At 42.1% G+C, this 24,455-nt stretch overlaps 1 protein-coding gene across 4 annotated transcripts in view; it reads left to right on the plus strand.

The window, feature by feature from the left end:
* The window catches only part of RCAN2 (regulator of calcineurin 2), a 273,968-nt gene that overhangs the window by 154,407 nt on the left and 95,106 nt on the right, over positions 1 to 24,455 (plus strand). Inside the window, exon 1 of one of the 4 annotated variants that reach the window (XM_019457323.2) lies at positions 18,235 to 18,521. The exons of the other annotated variants lie outside the window; for them this stretch is intronic. Coding sequence (XP_019312868.1) covers positions 18,435 to 18,521 — 87 coding nt within the window. The 5' untranslated portion in view covers positions 18,235 to 18,434. Of the gene's footprint in view, positions 1 to 18,234; positions 18,522 to 24,455 lie in introns of those variants that run through there. 4 annotated transcript variants of the gene reach the window in all.

Consider the following 24,455-nt stretch of genomic DNA (forward strand, 5'->3'; position numbering starts at 1 on the left):
TATTTCTGTAGTTGTTGGGTATAGTGTTCTATGAATGTCAATTAGGCCAAATTGGTTTGTAGAGTCATTCAAGTGTTCTGTATCTTTTCATCTCTACTGAGTTTTTCTATTCATTTCTGAGAGGATTTTATTTGTTTTATTAGTTTCCATTAATTCCTGAGTTAATTTTCTTGTTAATCTCTATTGTAAAATATCCGACTGTGATTGTAGATCTCTATTTCTCCCTTTAATTCCGTCAAATTCTTCTTCATGTATTTTGATTTTTTGTTACTAACTACATTCATACCTAATATTGTATGTAACTTTTGTAATGTATTGTATGTAATTAAATGTAATTTCTTTTTTAGATCCCATAAATATAAGAAAAGAGTGGGGCAAATTAAGATATTTAAAGACAGAGACAAAGAAAACGTTGTATTTTCTTAATTGTAAAATTATAAGATAATTTTTTATAAGGATAATAAATAATAAGGATATTCTGATATCATTCTCTGGTAGTTCTCTTTATCTTAAAGTCTACTTTGTGTAATATTAATATAGACACAAGTTTCTTATGCTGTTTGCACAGTTTATATTTTTCTACTCTTTTACTTTTAAGTAGTCTGTCTTTATTTTTTTTTAATGTTTTTATTTTTGAGAGAGAGTGAGAGAGAGAAAGAGAGAGACAGAGCTTGAGCGGGGGAGGGGCAGCAAGAGAGGGAGACCCAGAATCCGACACAGGCTCCAGGCTCTGAGCTGTCAGCACAGAGCCTGATGCGGTGTTCGAACTCATGAGCCGTGAGATCGTGACCTGAGCTGAAGTCGGACGCTGAACCAACTGGGCCACCCAGCTGCCCCTAAGTAGTCTGTGTCTTCAGATTGAAAATATGTTTCATATCCACATGTGTGTGGAATATAAGGATAATCTTTCTTGCAGCATCACATTATAATTCCTTTTTCACCTACCCAATCTTTGGGCTCTTATTATAGAATTAACTTCTGCAGGTGCTGTAAACCCACCATTCATTAGTGTCATATTACTTTAAATAATGAATATTCTCTTAAAAATTTTTAAAATAAATGCAAGTTGAAGGTCTTGAATATTTACCCATAAATTCACCCCTCTAGTACTCTACATTCCTTCCTGCCAGTCGGAGTTTCCACTGGGGATTACTTCCCTTCAGTAGAAAGAATATTCTTTATCCTTTCTAGTAGTTCAGATGTGCAGTTGATGAGTTCTCCTATCCTTTTTTTGTGGTTGTTGAATACATTTTTTTAAATTTTGTCTTCATATTGCTAACAATTTTATTGAGGCATAAATTACATACCATAAAACTCACCCATTTTTAAGTGCACAGTTCAGTGATTATTAGTGATCTTTTAGGGTTATCCAACCATCACTAGATCCAGTTTTAGAATATTTTTATTCCCCCAAAAGTTTCTTCATGCCCATTTGCAGACAATGCCCCTTTTCACCCATAGCTGCAGGCAATCATTAATCCTTTTTTGTGGGCATTTCACATCAGTGAAATCATGCAATGTATGATCTTTTGCTTCTTTTCATTTAGCATAATGTTTATGAGGCTTATCGATATTACAGCATGTGAGTAGTTCATTCCTTTCTATTGATGAATAGTAAGCGTTTTATTGTATGAATATCCTACATTTTGATTATCCATTCACCAATTCATGGACATTTGTATTGTTTCCAGTTGTTGACTATTATAATAATGCTACTATGAACATTTGCATACATGTCTTTGTGTCAGCATACGTCTTCATTTCTCTTGGGTATTTACCCCATTCCTAGTAGTGTAATTTCTGAGTCCTATTTTAAATCAATGTTTAAGTTTCTAAGGAACGAACAAACTGTTTTCCAAAGTGGCTGTATTGTTGTACATTCTCACAAGCAACAGATACGTGTTTGCCTTCATATTTGAAAGTCATTTTTTGTTGGATATATAGATCTCGCTTGATAGTTAATCAATTTTATTTCTTTACTTTAAATATGTTATTCTCTTGCATCATGGCCACCATTGTTTCTCATTAAAAGCCAGTTATCATTTTGATTGTTGTTCCCTGTATTTACACACATGTTATTTTCCTCCTCTTGGTTTAATATCTCTCTTCAGTTTTGAATTGTAGGGGCTCAACTATAATGCATTTACGTGTGTTTATCTTGAGGTTTAAAGAGCTTCTTGGCTGGATGCATGGACATCCTTAATCAATTTAGGGAAAATCTTGGCTATTATATTTTCAAATATTTCTTCTGCATCATTCTCTCTTCTACTTTTGGAACTCTAGTTATAGATATGTTTTAATGCTTTATCATGTCCCACAGATCTCATTTTCTTTACTTTAGTTTTGGTCTGGATAAAGAAAGTAGTGTCTTTACACATGTGCTCTTGGCCTGGGGCTCTTTGGGATTCAAATTCGTCATTCTAGCCCACATGAAACCATAAACATTTCCGAGGGGTTTATTTCATCTGTCCTTACACCTGTCTCTGGTAAATTCTTCTTTCTCTCACTATCACATGAAAGATGAAAGCAGACCTATATCTCTTTTCTCATGACAAGCGCTCATCACTTTATGGAATTTAGTTCACTTAGGTTTCTTTTTTATTAACTCTCTTGAGGGGGTTACAAATCTGCAGTTGTGAGCTTTGGGTGTCTCTTTGAGAGAGTGACAATGGTTTCTTGCCATTTAATGTATTTAATTGGAAGTGGAAGTTTCTGTGAGTTTTATTTATTTTGTAAAGCCTCTTGAATTCTAGAAAGATTATTCCAAGTTACATTTTTACCCACAGAATATTGCAAACTCCATTTATACTCCACCCAAAATAACAAAACCCAAAATTCAAACGCATGTCCCAGAGCTGTGCTTATTGAAAATGTCCTCTTTCATAAATTCACTGATGATTCCACTGCTGGAATCCCACATCTTTCTCCACTTTGCCTTCCATACCAGGTGTCCCAGCGACAGCACAAAGAAACGCCCCCCCCACCACCACCAGATATATAGTGTTTATTTTTTTCTATAGCATTTTCCCTGTGATTCTTTGTTCTTATGTATACTGATAAACTAGTTTGGCTTGCCTGAAAAGTAACCTGAAAATCTCTTTCCCTTTTTTTCCTTGAGCCAACAGCCATCCCTCCACAGCCACCTTCTTGTTTTCTCTACTCTTGATACCCCCATTCTATGGAAACACTCAAAAGCAGTATCTCAGTGAAAGAAGGAATGTGATTTCTCAAAATTTTGGAAATTTCCAAAGGTATTGTCATGCCCAACAGACCACTGACCCAACCTGCAGTCTAGGTGTTATGAATGTGTATAATCAGCCTGACATCTAATACCAGAAACTTCTCTTTCGTGCATTCCATGCAGCTTCTTACCTCTCCCTCTTTACCTTTCTCTGTTCTAGCTTTTGGATTTACCACAACGAAAGGGAAAGTAAATGAAAGAAGATATGGGTTATGAAAGAAGATTGACTTGTTTAGATTCCTGCCTTCTTAGGCTAGGCTAGCCCTAGAATGTTTAGAAATATAGAGCAACTCATTTGATGTCCTTTTTTAGGGACATTTTTAGGCAAGTGGAATCTTTTTTTTTTCCAAGTGAAATCGTCTTAAAGCATGGGGCATTAGCATTCTGAAGCTTGACAAGATCCAATGATATAATCATAATGTATTTCTAATTATTTCGAAGTTATGTTTCTTACATATAATCCCAATGATTTGCTTATTTATTTGAAATCTCACCAATCATAATCAGTATTTATTTCTAACTCAGTTGTTTAAAATATCATGAACTTTACCTGAAAGTCTTTTTTGATCCTATTCATTTTATCTTTTTTTGCTTTCCAGCTCTTTTCTCAAGCTCCATTTTCTTCCTTGGTCTGTGTCCTGACACATACTAACCATTATACAAATAACAACACAAGTACCTGCTTACTTGCTAATTTAAGCCATTCAAGTTAAATTTTAAAATGAAAGAGTTTCCTCATCCAAGGATTAAATAGTCTTACTTCTGGCTCTATCCCCATTTTGGTTTTGATTCTGTAGAAAACTGGATTTTGCATTCACACATACTTTAACACACACACGTACACATGGATGCTAGTTCCCCCCTCATAGAAAACTCCATTGGCAGTGTGATAGAGGAGGAGGTTGAAGGATATAGGAATGTGATGCATGCAGTCATTCAAAGACCTAGGCTGATCTAGACTCTACCATCTTCATAACTTGGCTCCAAAGATCATTTTGAAGAAGAGAAATGAGGGTCCTGCAAGACATTCTTATGGGCCAAGTCTGAAAGTGGCATATTTAATTCTTTTTCTCCTCCACTGGACCGAACAGTCACAGGATCACCCTTAGACTGGGAGCTGTAGCCCTGATTGGGAAACTCCATTCTGTACAATGGAAAGAGCACAAACCTTTGGTGGACTTTCAGCCACTTCTCTTTATACACACAAATGCATCTGAGGCCCCATGGCTACGCTTCTTAGTTCTTCCAGTGTAAACCCGCAGGACTCTCCAAGCTTGGGGAGTTCAAGAATAGGGTGGTGGCACAGGGGCTTCATGCTGAGCACCAAAGTCTAAAGCAAATAGAGCTCTTCCTATGGTAGAACAACTCAGAACTAATCCACCCATGAAAGGAAGTGAGGATGCATTAGTCTGTTTTGTCTTTCACTCATGCATTCTTTTGCCCATTTATCAGACATTATCTTGATTACTTGCTGTATGCTTTATGTTTAGCAACATGCTGAGTGTACAATAAAACATTTAAACCGTGCAGTGGGGTAAGAGCTATAATGGATTTGCGCATTATGTATTTGGAGGTAATATGCATTATTTTAGTGGTGCAGGCTGACCTTCTAACAAGGTAGCATGAGAAATTTCCAACACAAGGTCTTAGTGGCCTGTTTCCCTGTTAGATTTTTAACATTTCCTTACTACATTCTTTTGTATATATGCAACCCTGGTTCCAACTTTGCATTCCACTCTCATGGAGAGTAATATGGGTATAGTTCCTGAGTGTAAAGGTCTGTCTGGCCTCACATTGTTGGCAAGATAAATGCAATAGTAGTGAAATTAGAGGCAGGGAGAATCAAGAGGCTACTGTTATAGCCTTCATTGGTTCTCTCTGTGGAACAAAATTGAAAGCCCTGTCTATAACTCACAGAACTCTTCATGGTCAGACCCTTGCCTAACAGTCTGGGTGCATTTTCCGTAGCTCTCTACCGCTAATCTCTGACTCCACCTGGGAATTTCTGCAATAGGAGTCTACTCATCATTTCTCATACTTCACTACATCATTCCATTAAGATGACTTAACAGTCATCTTAATAGTCATCTCCCTACTTGCTTGCCCATCTAGAAGAATACCAAATTACTTAATTTTCACAGTTGAGCAAAATATTCCTTTATTAGGGAAACCTTCTCTAAATGCCCTCCTCTCTACTACGCTTTGTACCAACGTCATTTGTAGAAAATATAATTTATGGTACATAATATTCCATTCTGTCTTAGCCTGTCCTATAATATTGTAATTCTTTACTGCCTTTACCATGATCTCCCTTAGAAGGAGACAGTGACTTACCATCTTTCGATGGCCAGTGTTTTGCTGTGTGCTGCGTGCATAGTATGTTCAGTAAATAACCATTGGATGGAATGGGTGGATGAACGAATGAATTCCAATGACAGGAAACAACCTACGCAAAATAGAATACTTTTAATAATATGGCCGACATCAAGAAGTTCCTTTTGTTTGGAAAATAAGATCTGTGCAGAAGAGCATTTAAAAAAACAACAGTTGGAGGAGTAGGTTGATTAAAAAAATTAAAAAAAAATTTTTTAATCTACCAGCAGTAGAGTGATGTTATCAGAACTAGTTCCACAAAGATGAATCTGGTGGTAGTAAATAAAAAAGATGAGTGGGCAGGGAGGAATAGCAGACGGGAGGCTGATAGTGGACCCTTGTTATTTTTGAGCTGTCCAGCATCCCACTCTTGTTCTATGTTGAGGAAGCCTCCCCTCTATGACCCTTGGTGGGGCTACCACCTGTTGTTGAGAGGCCATGGGAACCAAAACTTCCCTAACTAGATATCCTGGCAGTTGGGCTTGGGGTAAATGACTCAGGCTTGACCAACTGAACACCACACTCAGAACTTTGACTCCAGAGAGTATTACACAAAGTCTTAGGAACAGTTATATATCACTCATGGCAGCAGAAAAGGAGTGGCGCATCTGATGGTTGTGGGTTCCAGTGGTAGTGTCCTATTTCCTTTGTTCCTACAGCGTCACCTTGGAGGTTATCTTCTGCAGTTTAGACCCTCTTCATTCCAACCCAGTTTCTACAGCTGTTTCTCAAAATTGCTAATTCTGCAAAGGCTACCTGATAACCTCCTTACATGATGCTTTTCTGCCAGTTAGCCAAGAGCCCTTTCTATCATTTGCCACCAAGAGCCGATATTCTGACAGGTATGGAATCAAAACAGTGGGAAACATTGATGGATATCCATCCAGCGTCCACCCCCCTCCTAACTTAGATACTTGCTTGCACATCCATCTGTTCTCACCCAAAACCACCTTCAGGGAAAAGCACCATGCACTTCTTACTGGAGGAGCAGGTTCAAATTGGCTTAAGCCAATCAACAGCCCAGCCCACAGTCCTTACCCCAGCCACAGTCATGTTCAGAGGTGAACATGTGACCTATGTGGGCCAATTGTAGAATGAAATAGTGGCAGTGGTTGCTACTGGCAGCCATCCTTGGAATCACCTTTCGAATGACATTGACATTCAGAAGACAGAGTCAGATAGGGCCCTTTGACAACCTCTTTGAGCCTCTGGATTAACCAGCACCCCTGGTGTCTGCCATTGAAAGGGATCAGAGGTGGGTGGGGTTATGATGGAAGGTGACTGGGTGGAAGATGTTGTCACAATTGAGACAGGGAACACAGGAAGAGTAGCAGACTTGATTAAGCAGATTAGAAGTTTATGTCTAAAAATGGTACATTTTCAAAAAAAAAAATAAAAATAAAAAAAATAAAAATGGTACATTTTCTTTTCCAGAAGTATTTTTGTGCTTCATAAGTTGTTAATTTCAAATAAAGAGTAAGGCTTATCAAATACCTTCATCTTTGACACGTCAAACTAAAGCCTTAGCCTTTTTAAAAAGAGAATAGGAATAGTTGTGTAGAATGACCCCTGTTCATAGATTTGCATGTTATTTTTCCCATGTCAGGTCTTAACATGAGAAGGAGAATGGGGTGGGGGGAAAGGGGTGAAAGAGCATGTTTCTAGCTTTTGACTCATAACAGTTTTTCAGTAATGTCCATCCCTGATTAATACCTAAAGACTAGTACCTATTACCACCGTGAGTCACAATCTCAGGTTTTACACTTACCCTTCTTTTTTGCATTTTTTCTTTTTTTTGCTAATGTAAAGATTAGTGACACTGGTTAAGGATTGAAATGAAAAACCTTGAACATGTATCTAACTGTCGTGGATGGATAAAACTGCTCACATTTTACTCTTGTCACCTGCATAACTAAGTTATTTCTGATAAAGTTACCACTCTCTGCCCAGGCTTGGAACTTTAGAATCTCCTCCTCTTCCTGCCTCCCGTTCCCCTTTTTCTGTTACTTCCAACCGGCATCCCTCCTCATGTCACTTCCCATTCTCAGACCATTACCTGGGCAGCCAATTAACTGTGAAATCCTACACGTTCTTTCTCCATGGTGTTTCTCGTATCCACCCCTTGGCTTACATTTACTGTTGCATCTCCATAACCCAACCCCTCAGCGCCTTCTGGAAAGAGTCTGGAATTATGATAATTTGTAGTCCTTGTTCACTCCAATTCAACCTCGTGCACAGATCTTTAATGATCTTTTGAAAGATACCTTATGGAGTAAAATACTCACTCTTCGCCCTGTCACTCAAAGCCCTCATCTACTTGGCCACAACCTCCCTTCAGATCGTATAACTCACCATGGCCCTCTTCACACTTTCTGTTACAACTAAATGGCCCGTACACTGGTTTTTGAACAACTACCCTTGCTCATAAGACCTGGATCCATCGTAGTTGTATGCAGTATCCATGTCAAATGCCCTCCTCTTTCACGAAGGCAGTCTTGATTTTGCTGGTAGATGGAATCTTTCATCTCTATAAGAAACCCACAGTTATCCCTGACACCATCTTCTTGAAGATAAGACTTTGATACCTTCCAATCCAGCCTTCGCATCACTACTAGAATTCTCTCAAAAGCAAAGATGTGTCCAGTTTTCTGCTCCAGCATGTTCAAGTTGATGTAGTAGAGACGTTCAGAGTTTTGCTTTGAAGACAAGTGGTTTGCATCCACCACCTTCTCGCTATTTGATCCGAGGCAGATTATTCCTCGTTCTCTAAATGGGACCCATTGTGAAGTTTAAATAATACAATGCTAATAAATTTTTGCAGTGACTTCAAAGGTTAGCCCTAATTAAAATATGTATGACAGGAGCACCTGGGTGGCTCAGTCGGTTGAGCGTCCGACTTCGGCTCAGGTCATGGTCTCGCGGTTCGTGAGTTCAAACCCCGCATCGGGCTCTGTGCTAACAAACAGCTCAGAGCCTAGAGCTTGCTTCAGATTCTGTGTCTCCCTCCCTCTCTCTCTCCCCCTCTTGCTCATGCTCTTTCTCTCTCTGTCTCTCAAAAATAAATAAATGTTTAAAAAAAATTTTTTTAATGATACACGACAGGATGAAAAATTCCAGGATTCAACTGAGACACAATAAAATAGTAAATATGACATTCCAGGTAGAGGTAAATATCAGACCAATATGAAGGTATTCAAAGTAGGTGGCCAAAAAACTAGTTGGATAGCTGAAAACCTAAAAGAGGGATGAGCAGGGCAAAGCCATCAGAAGTGGAAAGATGGTTCTGCGAGGAGGTTTTCTTTGCAGAGATCCATCCTGGAACCCCTGATATGTATTACCTTAGGAGGGGTTTAAGATGATGCCAGCTCCCTCACCTCTAATGTAACTGGGGGGTAGTTTTAATGAGACAATTGGAAAACCTGACAAATGACTTCTGCTTTATTGTCCCCTTGTCCCCTGTTATTTAACCTAGGGCTGTGTGTGTGTGTGTGTGTGTGTGTGTGTGTGTGCATGCATGTATGTGTGTATGTGAGTTAGCTAGGACTTTTTTGGTTGTTAGTAATAGAAATAGTATCTGAATTTGCTTGAGGAAAGAGGGAGGCACTGGTTGAAATAATACTGGAATATCATAGATATTCTCCTGACCCAGTTTTGGTTCGGAAAATCTTCATGAGAACTCTGACTGACTTTGTCTGATCAGGGCCCCCTCAGATGAATCCAAGATGGAAGGAGGAGGAGCAGTTCTCAGAGAATTGAATGGCCAAACACAGGGGTGCTTAAGCTAACATTCTATTTATTTTCATCCCTGTCATTTTTCAAGTATGTCAGCTTCTTAAGCCATAGCATTGCCTAGTATAAAATGTACCATCTGATTCCTATGTGAAGGTTGCAAAGGGGAAATATGTCTTCTTATTAAAGGATGGATCAAGGCAGGTATAAGACCCTGGGAACTGGGCAAGGAAGAGGGCAAGGCAGAAAAGAAATGATGATGGCTCCCTCAGCGTGCCACTTGGGGATTAGCTGTTAGAGATTTGTAGGACCTCAGTAGGTGCCAATTGGGCAGTAGTGGAATGGCTGTCCTTGAGTCTGACCGAGGGCATTGCCACATAACATGGGGCTGCTGCATAATGGGGACTTTTTAAAAATGTTTACCCATTTTTGACAGACAGAGAGGGAGAGTGGGGGGGGAGGGGCAGAGAGAGAGGGAGACAGAGAGTCTGAAATAGGCTCCAGGCTCTGAGCTGTCCGCACACAGCCCGACGTAGGGCTTGAACCCATGAGCCATGAGATCATGACCTGAGCCAAAGTCGGATGCTTAATGGACAGAGCCACCCAGGTGCAAATTTTTTTTTTAATGTTTATTTGTTTTTTGAGAGATGGAGAGAGAAAGAGCATGAGCAGGGGAGGGGCAGAGAGAGAGGGGGAAAGACAGAATCTGAAGCAGGCTCCAAGCTCTGAGCTATCAGCACAGAGCCCGACGTGGGGCTGGAACTCATGAACTGTGAGATCATGACCTGAGCTGAAGTCAGACGCTTAACCGACTGAGCTACCCAGGCGCCCCCAGAATGGGGACCTTTGATTTTGTGTCCCTCCTTCTCCCCTTTCGTGTTCCTCTCACTTCTTATGGGCTTCCCCTGCCTCCACCCCACCAGCCGCACCGCCCAATGACCTGAGGCATCTTCACTGGCCTCACTCTCCCTTCTCAGGCTCATTGCTCCCTCACAGGGACCCATTTCATATACTTATGTCTTTTCCATGTTCCTGGCAGCACCTGGCCTCAGCTGGCTCTCAGAGCACAAGGATTTCACTTACTCAGTTATTCATTCACCCAACACATATTCATTGAGCTCTCATAGTGCAACAGGCCCTGTTGTAGGCACTTAGGGAAACCTGCAGTGAACAAGGCAGGGGAGCCCTGCCTTCACGGGGCTTACATTCTCACGGGAGAGGTAAAACGAAACCACACAAATAAGTGAATACCATCCATGAGTGGTAAGTGCTTTGAAGAGAAATATAACAGAGGAAGGAGGTAGTGAGAGTGTGTGACTTAGTGCGAGACTGATGAGGGCAGGCTTCTCTGACGTGAGCAGAGACCTACCTGCCTACGTGGAGGAGTGAGCCCTGCTAAGATGGGGAGAAATGGCATTCAAGGCAAGGGATGCCATCTGAAGGAGACCTGAGGTGGGAACATGTTTGACTTGTGACAACCGGGCCTACATGCGGTGTCCTGGGAAGAAAAAAAGAGCTTCAAATGGCTCTTAACCGCTGGAACAAATGTTCCACCTTGTTCGTAAGAGTGTTGTGAACAAAACTCATGGAGGCCTGTTGGTGTGTGTTTAGGACATTTTGCTTGCTCAGGTGAGAAACAGAACCTAAATTACCTGGAGAAAAGGTAGGGAGTACTGACAAGAACAAGGCTATACTAATGCATGTATAGAAAGATCCTTAAATGTGCCCATAATGGCAGTGCAAATCAAAGCTCCTCTAGACTGACTGCATCTGGCTCACCAGATGGGCAAATGTCCAGTACATTCCACAACACGTTCTGTGGGGAAACGCTTTCTCATAAATTGCTGGTAAGGAAGCAAAATGGCACAACCCCTGTGGAGGAGAATTTGACTGGATCTAGCAAAATCACATATATATGAGCAAAGTCTATCCGTGGCTGCACCGTTTAATACCAAAAGACTGGAAACAATCCTAATGCCTATCAGTAGGGACCTAGTTGTACAAACTTCACATATCCACATAGTGGAATACTATTAAAAGAAATAGGAACATTTCTATGTATTATTATGGAATGATCTCTAGGGTCACATTTTTTAGTGATAAAAGCAAGATAGTAAAGTGTGCAAAGTATGCTCCCATTTGTCTAAGAGAGAGAAAATAATATACATATAAATTTGCTAGTTTTTTTTTTTTTGATGGAAGAATGGATAAACAGTAAAGATGAAATGGCGATAACCCGTATGGGAGGGAGGGAGGAAATGGGATGGAGGAGACAGGGATAGAAGCCAGATTTCTTTGTAGAGTTGTAGTTTTGATTTTTGAACCATGCAAAATTTTTGTAATTATAAAACACAATTAAGTTTAATGGGACCAATAATCCTTATGAATTCAGTGTTACTTTTAAAAAAAGAAAGTAAATTCGGAAACATTTTGGAAGCAAATGAACCTTAAAAAGTAAATGCTTCTAAAAGTATAAATTTTTGAAACCAATGAAACCTAACCTGGTATCCAGATGATGGGGTCGAGTAACTATTTCAAATGACTGCAAGGCACAGTATGTTGTATCTCCTTTATGGGATATACCCAAAGGACAAAAGAATTGGGGACAAATCTTAAATTCTTCCTTGTGGTATTAATAATGTGATTCCAAGACTGCAGTACCTATATTATTGGATAAAGCAAATGAATAATTATGGTTTTAGTAACTACCAAGATATTTGATGTAGAAGAAATAGGATACGGATATAAGACTGATGAGTTTCAGCAAAAACACTGTACTTTTGGATTTGAATTGGAATCATCAATCTGAACTCATATGCTCTCTTCTAAATATATTGATATAATTCCTAGGTCTGTCCACTGAAATGCTTATAAACAATAACCAACCCAGTGCAAAGTGACCTGTCTATAAGTATATAGATTATGATCTGGAAATATGTTAAAATAATTGCTAAATGGAACTGGGGCTCCTTGGAGAAATGGTTGATTCTTTATCTGGAACAGAAAAAGGACAAGATAAGCCTGGAATATCTTGTCACGCTGTAAGGAGAGGTAGCCCTCAAAGGCACTAGGATTGCATCAAAAGGACACAGGAGCCAACCTGATTAGACTCTCACCAGCCAAAGAAAGATGGGCAATTGAAGCATCAATGAAATAAAACTACAATGGATTTAAACTCATTAAATTTTAATGAGTTTAGTTTATGAATTAAGTTTAATTCATAAGTTCTTAATGATACTTTAAAAAGAACCCTCAATGATCTTCTTTGAGGGATAATAAGGAAGCAAATTATTTAAACACACACACACACACACACACACACACACACACATGAACACACACACTAGCTAATAAAGGAAAAGAGTAACGTGTGTATTTTTCCTGTCTTACAAAAATGTAGCTCAGAGTAAATACATCGTAGATGAGAAGCAGTTCCTCTCCGTGGAAGTAGTCCATGAATGCATGAAGGAATACCATTATTTCACAAATCCTAACAAAAGAATGAGTTGAGGCATTTGCATGAAAGGTCGCTTATACCGTAAAAGAGAGACAGCCTTGCATTACATACCCCCTGATGGAAGAACACATCACCATCTAGGAAGGAGTCTTGCCAAACCCAAATCTATCAAGCTTCTGGACCTAATTAACGGGATCTGCAGGTAACAGAGAAACCAGTTAAATGACACCGTGTGGAGCTCATCGTGAAACTCCAGACTGGGGAAACTCTAAAGGACAAATAACATGGTTTCATCGTCAACAACAAGCTGCAAGGAAGGAAAAAATAAGGGATAGAGGAGAATTCTATAGATTAAAACAGACATGAGAGACACCACAGTTTGGATCCCAATTTAGAGAAACAAGCAACAAAAGAAGGAAAGAAGGAAGGAAGGGGGCCAGGAGAGAATGAGAGGGAAGAGAAGATTGGTAGTTTGGAGCAGTGTGCACGCTGGCAGGATATTTGATGATGATATTGAATTACTGTTTCTTCTTGGGTTGTGTGATGATAGGTGTTGTAATTTCCAAAAATGAGCCCTTACCTTTTGGAGGTATATATAGAAATATTTACAGATGAGATGTTACGATGTCAGGCATCTGCTTCAAAATAACCAGGAGTGAGTGTGAATGGGGACATGCAGAAGTGATCTTTAGATTTGGTCTTGCATTGGAATCCCCTGGAGGGCTTAATTAGACTACAGATACCAGCCACACGTGCAGAGATTCTGCTTCAGTCTTAGGTGGGATTCAAGAATTTAAGTTTCCAACAAGTTTCTGGATGATGCTGATGCTGCTAGTTTGAACCACACTCTGAGGCCCGCTGGCAGAGAGGACGCAGGATTGATCCCCAAAGTTATTCTTGCACCTAGCTGGTGGGTATGTGAAGGCTTATTATTATATTCTATGTCTGAATATGTTTGAAATTTTCCATAATGAACATTAAAAACAAATGATCCTGGAAGACACATGGAAGGAGCAAAGCCTTTGACACCCCACAGCTGTCATGGGAAGATCTACGCCCATTAGCAAGACAGATCCAGCTGCTGCCTCTGGGACTAAAAGGTGCACATCTCTTCCTGCCCACTTGGAGACGACTGCAAGAATTGCCTGGCCAGAGGGGCAGGGAAGTGATCTTTGCCTAAGGGATCTGCATCATTTGCATCCATTTTCGTGATGTGGTCAGTCATCGAAAGAGCAGTGGCGTGGGATGAATCCTATGATTTTATGGCCACTTCAGCTGGAAAGGGTGCTCCCGAGGAGAGCTGTGCCAGGGTTCAGCTATCAAGAATGGGGTGATCACTGAACTCCTATGCTCATATACCTTATACCTTCCTGAAAGGACCTTCCTAAAACTCCCAGATCACGAGGCACCTCTTTTGGGTTGAGTCCCTCTACTTTCCTTTTAAAATTTATTCATTCAGCGGCGCTCCTGGGTGGCTCAATGGGTTAAGCGTCCGACTCCCACTCAGATCATGATCTCGCAGTTGGTGAGTTTGAGCCTAGCATTGGGCTCTGTGCTGACAGCTCAGAGCCTAGGGCCTGCTCTCCCCCTCTTTCTGCCCCTCCCCTGCTCATGTTCTGTGTCTGTCTCTCAATAATAAATAAATGTTAAAAAATAAAATAAAATCCATTCATTCATTTACTTATCCATTCACGTATCAGATATTTCATAGAGTACCTCCTAAGTGTCAGGCTTCTAGCCCCTGAGAATAAGCAGGGAACAGAATAGGCAAAAAAAATCTCTGCTTATGTAGAGATTAAATTCTAGTTGGGGAAACAAGAATTAAGTAAGAACTAAGTGAACAGTGATTTCAGAGAGTGAAAGGTGCTATGAATAAAACTAAAACAAAGATGCTGGGATAGTGATTGATTCCGTGTGTGCACGCATGTGCATGTGCACGCGTGCGTACACATTGTGTTTCAGGCGATCAGGAAGGGTTTCTCCGAGGAGATGATGCCTGAGCTGAGACATGGATGATAGGAAGGACCCAGCCGTGAAAAGGTCTGCATGTGTTCAGACAAGGGCAATTAGTACAAAGTCCCTGAGATGCGAAAGAGCTCAGTACTTCTTTGGAATGCCAAGAAGATGGGTGAGTCTGGGACCTGGACAGCACAGGGCAATACGGCATGAGATGAGACAAGAGAGGAAGTAGGAGCCAAGATATGTCAGGCCTTAGAATCCTCAGCCAGGTGCTTATATACATACCCCAGACACTTCCAAGCCTGCTAACTCATCTCCCAGCTATAAAAAGTACATTCTCTCCAGAGAAACAGGACACTATTTACCAGGGAAGCCCCCTGTGGGCTCTGATCTGTAGGAAAATGAGTGTTTTTGTGTAGGCAACTGAATTGTATTGTATATCCAATTTGTTGAACCAACCTATTTAAAAAACCCAATTATGTTATTTTAGAATCACCATCTGCTCTCTCTGGGGCTCCTGGGTGGCTCAGTCAGTTAAATGTCTGACTTCGGGTCAGGCGCAGGTCATGATCTTGCTGTTTGTGGGTTCAAGCCCTGCGTCGGGCTCTGTGCTGACGGCTCAGGGCCTGGAGCCTGCTTTGGATTCTGTGTCTCCCTCTCTCTCTCTGCCCCTCCCCTGCTCGTGCTCTGTCTCTCTCTCTCAAAAAAAAAAAAGTATTTAAAAATTAAAAAAAAATAGTATCACCATATGCTCTTAATGTATATAATTCCACACTAAAAACACTATTTACTCAGCTTAATATTTGATCGCTTATTAAAATACAGATTCCTTTCTGACGGGTAAGACTATGTATTATCAGTCATTTCATGCTCATATAAATGAATTGACGGCTGTGTCCTTGAAAAGAGGAGAACGTAAAGTTAGTGGTTTCTTGAGCAAAGGAAGGAATCTCCAGGGCAGGAGCCAATCAGAATGGAGAAACTGAGGATGTATCAGGAAAAAAAAAAACTATTTTATGATTTTGAGTGGGGCTGTGCTTCCTGGATAGACTCATGTCCTCTGGCCAAGACTGATCATCACAGGATTCTTTTTCTTGAAATAACACATGTGTGTCCTTTCCTAAATAGAAAGTGTGAAAGGATGCACAGATCCCAGTGATTAAAATGTTCCTTCCGCCCTGCTGTTCCTTGATGGGCTCTGGACCTACATCCTGGACCTAACCTCTGCCAACAAATGTATTTATGACTGTCAAACGGTGTGCGGGAAGCTGCTCAAACGGCCGTTGTGCACAGACATAGGCATTGCCTCCCAACTTCGCATTCAAGTGACTTCACACTGGTTGCTTGATTTCAGCCATGATAAGAATATTTACACCACAGAAATCAGCAAACACTACACATTGGGCTTTTCCTTACAGAGCGCTGATGGTTAAGCTCTCACCAGCATGTCACTGGTATGCAACTTTTAAAAAGTCAATTTTAGCGTATGCCATGGCATATGAAAGCAATAGCTATTTCTTTATTTTGCCTCTTGAACAGACGTCAATGGTATTCAAAATTATGTTCATCTTTGTATATACTTTATGTATATACTTTCTCAAAAACTTTTCCTGCATTCCATGGTCGACTGGGTCGGCATCCAGGGTCCCTCAAGGCTATGAGCCGTCTGGCTCTTGCTCCCTTGTCCCCCCCGGGCTCCAAACTTAAGCTTCACTGTGCCTTGCCCCTCAAATAACCTATTCTTTATTTTGGTCTGAACACCTCTAGTCTGCTGCTCCTGTCTGAGGGGCTCCCCTCCCCCCTTCCCTGTCTGCCATAGCCTTACCCGTGTTTCAAGATCAGAGCAGAGGCCATATTCTCTTTCCTGATGCTCACCCACCACAGCCGCTCTCATTATCCATTGCTCTTTCGCTAGTGCTCCCACTAAACGCTGTCTGTAGCTCCTGAGCCACCATTGCCACTGCCACTGCCTCATTGTGTAGATGTTTGTCTCCATGTCTTATCTCCTCCACTGGATTTTAAGCCCCATGAGGATGGGGAATTTTGCTGATTCATCATTTTATCCCTGAGAGCATCTGGTACAGAGCTTTGCATACAGTCCTCACTCAGTAAGTGTGAGCTAAATTATCTGCATATAGGACTTCATATTCCCCACAGTGCCCTGGACAACATAGGAAGTGCCACACACACACACACACACACACACACACACACACAATTTCATCAGTCTAAATGTTTGTGTTTGTGGACTGCTTTCATTTGGCATGGGAAATGTCTCATTGAAGGGGAACACTAGGCTCAAATGTAGTCCAATGAGCAGCCACAAAACTTGTACGTTTAGTCTGAAAAGTCACCTTTCCCATCTGCATGCAAAATCGGAACGCTCTTGTCCAATCATGTGTTAGAAAGGCGCCAATCTGTTGCAAATCATGACGCTCCAGCGGCCATCAATGATGCAACTGTGCTGCTACCGGGAATAGATCCTGCTAGAATGTTACTGAGTTTTGCTGAGACTTTTCCCACTAATGTTAAACTAAAAACTAATCTGACGTTTTCTCTTTGCTCACTCCTACTGCCAAAGAAGGCTATTCCTGTTCAGTAGTTTCATTCATTAAGCAATTAGCACTTACTCTTGCCACTCTGCTAAAGCCTCAAGGTATAAAGGTGAATTACCCACAGCCCTGCCCCTCAACGATTCACAATCAGGAAGGGAGACAAAAAAGCAACCAGACATGTTCAAAGTCTCAGGTGAAATAGATCCCCAAGGCTCTGACAATGACCCACATCAGTGCCTTTGCCCATTAGACCCTGCCATCTGTCCCCACGTGAGACGTTTGCTGTAACTCCTTTTCCATGATTGCTTTTGGTTTGAGTGACCTTGGAGACAGCCTGAAATCCCGTGCTTGGAAGGGTGCTTTTAGAGTAACTGGTCTGCACTTATGTGCTTCAAATAGAATTTCACAGACCTCTAATTATCTTCTCTTACCAGGCGGCCTAAATGACTGACGACCAGCTCTTTAGTTACTCCAAGAATGGATTTCTATTCAGCCCGTGCCCGGGATGCATTAGGATGCCCAGAACGCGTGTGCCTGCTCCGAGCGGCACGGGGCAATTAACAGAAGCCAAGCCATTTGCAGAATGCCTCAACTTCCTGCTCATCTCTGAGGCAGAAACTTGTCACACCTTAACCTCAGGAGGCTCATCTGCAGAGTTATTTCCCCACCCTCCCCAAACAGAGCCTCTGGTGTCAGATTCTCCCCCTTGCTTTTTGCAAACATAAGCACTCGGCTGAAACAACAGCTATGACTCAGTTCCTAGCTAACGCTGCCTGAATTGATTTAGTCTGAGTTCAGATTTAGCACATAATCATGTTCAATTTGCTCCACTGCACTGCCTCGAGATAAAAGGCTCGGGGGAAAAAAATAGCTTCAGCTTGTGTCAGTCTTTGTGGTGATGTCATTGCCATGAGCGAGCCGGGCCGTTCATTACTCTGCTGTGCAGCCTCAGACGCGGGCTGCGTGCGTGCAGAGGGAGCGGGCTCCAGGTGCCGAGCACCGGCGATCCCCAGGGCGAGGCGACACCCGGGCTGGCCACGGCAGCATCCACCTGGCGGCTCTTCCCATCACGCACAGCTCTGAGGTCGCCTGGCTCTTGATTGAAAATTCAGGAGGGGGAATGCCAGCCCCTAGCATGGACTGTGATGTTTCCACTCTGGTTGCCTGTGTGGTGGATGTCGAGGTCTTTACCAATCAGGAGGTTAAGGTATGCACCTGCAATCTTGTGTTTCGTTGTTGCTGTTACCGAAGCTGCTCGGCAGAGCCTTTTTAGCTTAAGGAAACGGGACTTTGGTTCATAGTTTTCAGCTCTCAGAGAGCGCTAGAAATGCCAGCGGTGAGTGCATGCCTGTGTTAATGAGAATAAGTTAGAAGAGGGACCAGCACGGCACATTAATTTTGAATGTGCAAAGCTCGACCGTGGTCTGTTCTGCCTTTTCTATTAGGTGATCCCCAGTCAGCCCTTTCACAGTAGACATGTTTTCGTAGTCTCGTATCCGTGTCAATAGGGAGAATTTGCCGGTCCTTAATGCTGAGAGGGGTATTAGATCGACGAGTGAATGAAAAGAAGCACACGTAATAAACACTGCACCCGGGACACCCTGATAGTGGGACAAGCAACCCCCTTCGTGGCATGTCACTTGACGGTGCCGTGGTGCGGTCTTCATACTGAACAAAAGCTGTTCCACAGATGGCAGTTTCAATCTCTAGCTCCCTGGAAATCAAAGTTGGAGGGCAGCCGCCTCCATTTGCTTTGTCAGGCAAAGGAAGCAAGTCATTTTCCCTCAGCAGTTGTCCATAAAGAAAGTTCAGGCATAAACGGCTTTTGCATCTTAAGACGCAACGTTCCAGGCCGTTGGTCCTCACAGATTGTCTGCAGCTATTGTTTAATTGTCACGGGTAATTGTCCCCTGATGATACTCAGCCTTTTTTGTTTTTTTTCCATTTGGTTTTATATTATGAAAAAGATTCCGTGCTTGTACAATGGGAATTTTGATTTCTCCTCTCGTACTGAAAAGAAGAATGAGCAGAAGCTTCTTGTGTAAACAGTTCACACACACAGAAAGGACAGTTACTCATTGTGTAACGGGAGGAAGAAAAGGGGAATTACATTGCATAATCATTTTCCACCCTCACCTTAGTCTTTACTTAAAGGAGGTCCCTGAATTCTTTATTGTTGACTGTGTAGGTGACACCCCGTTGCTTCCCAGGCGGGGATTTTTGCGTTCCCTAGAATTATTACACTTGGCTCTGTCATTCAAGACTGCGGTGTCGAGCACTCTTGAAACGGACTCAAGAATCCGGTTTGGTGTTCCTGCCTATTTCAAATGTGTGGCTCCGCGTTCACCAATTCTGCCAGTGCTGTGGAAGTGTCTACCACCTGTCATATTGAGGTTCAGAAAATCAGAATGCGGTGGTTTGGCACCCCCTATGGTGATGTCCAGAATGGAAACACGCGTGCAAAGAGTCCCGGTCCTGCCGCTCATACCTGCCATAGCCTTTCCGGAGAGAGAGCAGCCATCAAAGCCCCTCCAGTTTAAAGCCAACTCAAAGCGTGGTGTGGGTAACTGAGGAGAGACACGTCTTCCAGCAGCTGCTGGAACAGAATTACGTGTCTGTAAAGCAAAACTTTATATATAGTTCCCTCTGTCCTTACCAGTTCTCTGTTGATTGCATGCTTGCTCTGCAAATGCCGTTAAGATCATCTGAACTTTTTTGGGTCCAAGAAATGATAATGAGGAAATGTGTATTAGCGATCTGCGATATGCCAGGCCACGGAAGGAGCTTAAAATACGCTTATATGATGGAGGTGTCTGCAATAAAGACACGATATTTCTTAAAGACAGGGGGTGTTTTGTGGAATGAAGGGGATGCCAAATTTGTGCAGCTGGTTGTACCTGAATGGTTGGGATGGCTTCGTGGAGAAAGTGATAACTTGAACTCGAAGATGGGTGGATTTTGATACAGAAAGCAGAGGCATGGGGACGGGAAACATTCCATTTTGCAGTCAAGTGAGTCAATGCATTTGACTGCAGTAGGGTGTCTGTGAGGGATTGGAGAGGAAACAGCGGAGTGTGGCAGGGCCAGATTATAAAGCAGCTGACGCTGTTCATCAGAAATTCATGGGGTTTTCTGGCAAGACTCTCACCAGAAAGACACGTTAGATGTCTTTACTGCTAAACACCACTGAATCACAATGGATTTGTTTCTTTGGGTCAAATCTTTTCTGTGCCTTATTTTCTCACTTGTAACGTGGGTATAAGAGTAGTTTCTACCTCGTTGGCTTGGTAGGAGGATTAAAGAAAATAATACATGTGAAATAATTAACACGGTGCCTGACACATCTTTAGTGTCCAATAACTGTTAGCTGTAGCCGTAATTGTCGCTGTCATCTTTTGAGACATTCTCTGAAGGTGATAGGTTATTTTGGCCAGTTAATTGGAATGTCCTAACTCCAGCTGAGTTTACACTGACCATCCGGGACACAGAGCCTGTTTTCCCTTCCAAATCCCCAAACACATACGCGCACACACACACACACACACACGCGCGCGCGCGCACGCACACACACACACACACACACACACACACGCGCGCACGCACACACACACATACACACACACAACACACACTAGCAATTTAGAAAGCACAGCTCTTCCTTTCAGACATTTAATCATTTAATGTAAAATGGTGACATGATTATCAAGCAAAGACCTAATTTGTGCTTATGAAAAAGGGGGGAAATGAACAAACTAAGGCAGGCTAAAGAGGTTTGTTGAGAAGTGAGCACTGCTTATTGTCAGGAAGAGATGTTCAAATGTAAAATACTGGCACCAAAGTTTCTCCCAAGGTAAATTTCATTAATCACCAATCCCTGATACAGGGTAGAGCCAGGAATTCCTTTCTTCAGAGTCTTTAATAATTAGTGTCAGAGCAAAGGAGGCACCTGGGGAGGATTTGTCTCACCTGCCTGCATCCAGCTTGATTAATCTCGGGCCTTTTTGGGTTGTACAGACACTCACTTTCTACACATAGCACCCATGCAAAAGCATGGTTATGCAAGGCACTCTTCACAAATGCAGTCGTTTATTTGAAAGGAGTAGAGGCATATGCAAATCTAGTATCTTATTTATTTATTTATTTATTTATTTATTTATTTAATATGAAATTTATTGTCAAGTTGGTTTCCATACAACACCCAGTGCTCATCCCAACAGGTGCCTTCCTCAATACCCATCCCCCACCCTCCCCTCCCTCCCACCCCCCATCAACCCTCAGTTTGTTCTTAAGATTCTCTTGTGCTTTGGCTCTCTCCCTCTCTAGTATCTTATCGCAACTTAGAAAGCTTTATCCTCAATGGTGGATCTCAGCTGGTTGCATTGAGGGTCCTTCGGGCTCCCGTTTCCTAAATTGTGTCAAAGCTGCTAGAGCAATAGTACCGAAAAGAGGAAGAAATCAAGCACATGGAGTTCTGCCATATTTGTCTGTCTCCAGAAGTCCCGTCGGTGGTGGTATGAACTTAGTGGTCTGTTTTATGGCAGAAGAATGTTCGGAAAGATGAAGAAATTTGAAGCCCTCCCAACAGAAGGAAAATGATCTGATGAATCGTAGATTGTGCATGTGTGTGTGTAGGGTTGATTTTGTCCGGTGTTCTTCTCATATTTCTGAAAGTGATCTTCCTCCTCCACGGGGAACCACACCCTTGAGAAAATGAAAGGGATCTAAATATGGACAATGAAATTTATATTTCACGTTAGTCCAGTGGTTCTTAAACTTGACTGCACATCGGTATCCCCTGGAGAACTTTAAAAATTATTGACAATGCCCAGGCCTCAAGCCCAGAACTTCTAACTTGGCTGATCTGAATGGATTATCATATAAAGTCAGCATCTTGTCTCTCTTAGGCACAGCTAAGTGAAGATCTGGCCAGTCAAGAATTACCTAGAGTAACCTCTGCTTACACACTTTGAGCCACATCCCCCAAATGAAGGTATGATACATGCAGTTTTAGCAGCAATGTCGCTAAGCTGTCAGAAATGTTGAGACTCACCCAATACTTTTGACCAGTTCACCACACCTGCGTTGCTTCCACCTGGTTCTGAGCCAATGCTAAACACTCTTCTCCACTGCTGGCCACCATGGGTGGCCTTCTCAGAGCTACAGAGGCAGCCTGCAGCAGAATATCTCCCATCCCCTTGGGGACGTCCAAGACTGGGACTATCCGTCCTCTGTAATAGAAGCCTTTCCTACAGAAAAGAGGTGGATGCCTCCTCTCTGGGGTAGAGGGCTCCTGATTCATATTCCATGGATCCAGTCTTTTCTCCATGGGCATTCATACAGGGGACAGGGGGGCTCATAAACTCCTTTCTTCTCATTAGGAAACAGGCAGGAAACAGGACAGATCTTATTAGAAAAACAAAAGTTTCAAAGGTAGTAGAGATTTGTTCATTCATTCAAAAACATGTGTGGTGCACTTAACTACTTGCCAGGCAATGCTTTAGACATTGGGAGATGGACAAGACAGACATCCCTGCCCTCATGGAGTGTATAGTCTAACAGGGGAGGTAGACAGTCAACCAGTAAACAAATAAACGTATTCTGTAATTTCACGTAGCGATAAGGGCTATGAAGAAAAATGAAGCTGTGAGGGGATAAATTGTTGGAGGAGGGGGTTGCCTTGGGGGCCCTTCAGGCTCCAGTTTCCTAAATTTTGCCAAAGCAGCTAAATCAATAGTACAAAGAAAGGGGAGGAAATCCGGCAAATGGAATTCTGCCCTATTTGTCTTTCTCCAGAAATTCCATTCACGACTTTTGAATGGATGTCCAGTAGAAACATTTCTGGGAGGTGACAGTTTATTAAATGTCATTGTTGCAGTGTCATTCAGAGATCTAAATGAAGTGAGGGAAAGAGCCACATTTAGAACTGAGGGCAAAGCATTCCAGTAGAGGGGACGGTAGATGAAGAGAGGCTGTCTTATTTGAAGTTCTGCTGTTTTACTCAGGACCCCATTTAACCTATTTCAATCAAACATTCATTCAGAGACCCACTGAGGCTATTACTATCTTAGGCCCTTATTCAGATTTTTAAAAGATTCTCCTTTCTAGAAGCTGTGCTTAGGCTGATTTCCTCATGCTACATTTTAAGCCTGTTAGTTCTCTGGGGCGAGGAAGTAATATAAGCAGGAAATTGTTCTCAGCATAATAGTTCTTCCTATGCTTGGAATCTTAGGGTTTCTCTAGGACTTGCCCCTGCACTCCCCCCCACCCCCACCCCCACCCCACTTCAGAAAGGCCAGGGCCTTTTTAAGGTCAACTCCTAAGTCCTACTTTCTCTCCTCTGCTTTTGAAATCGTCCCAGTATCCTTCCAATCCACATAACCTTGGGCAAGTCTCTTAACTTTTCTGGACACATGATAATCATGCTGAGGGAAATGCTCAATGCTTTGTGTATTTTGTTTTCTTTTTCACACAATAGTATGAGGTGGCTGACTCATGGTCTGTGTCGTGCTGTTGTGTGAGTTATGTAAGAAACCAGCACATCGAGGCCACTTAATACAATGAAATCTCTTTGTCATTTTGAACCACTGGATATTTCAAATTACTTGTTTTGTTTGGTGGGATCGTAGGAGGAGAAGGCTGGAGCAGAGCTGGTATGATACACTGTGTACCTTGCTTTGAGGAGAGAGACAAGCGACACAGTGAATATGTGGGTAATGAGTATTGCGGGTTGTTTTGGAAGAGACGCTTGTGGGTATTTGTCAGGAGAGCTGGTCAAGCCTCATGCCTATTTCTCCTGCTTCTTGCAAACACAGTGCTGGGTAGAGGGTCTGACTGCAACCATGACCTTATGGTGATCGCAACTGTGACCTTGTGGTGACCACAACCATGACCTTATGTCTCTACAGAGCTCTACAGTTCTTTCAGAGTCTTCAGAAACCATTGCACTCACTCGGTAACACTGACCACTCTGAGCTGTACATGATTTAGTTTTCAACAAAGAATGAAACCCTCTAGAGTATACATGGTAACTTAGAGTAGCCAAAATGTTACTCATACTGTCTTTGATGGCTGTAATATTAAATAACATTTGTTTCATATATCTGTCCACTTTATTTTCTGACCACCACAAAGGAGTGTATGG

Source organism: Panthera pardus, unplaced genomic scaffold, assembly GCF_024362965.1.
Source record: "Panthera pardus isolate Hobbes unplaced genomic scaffold, ASM2436296v1 HiC_scaffold_17, whole genome shotgun sequence".
In the NCBI taxonomy this organism is placed as follows: Eukaryota; Metazoa; Chordata; class Mammalia; order Carnivora; family Felidae; genus Panthera; species Panthera pardus.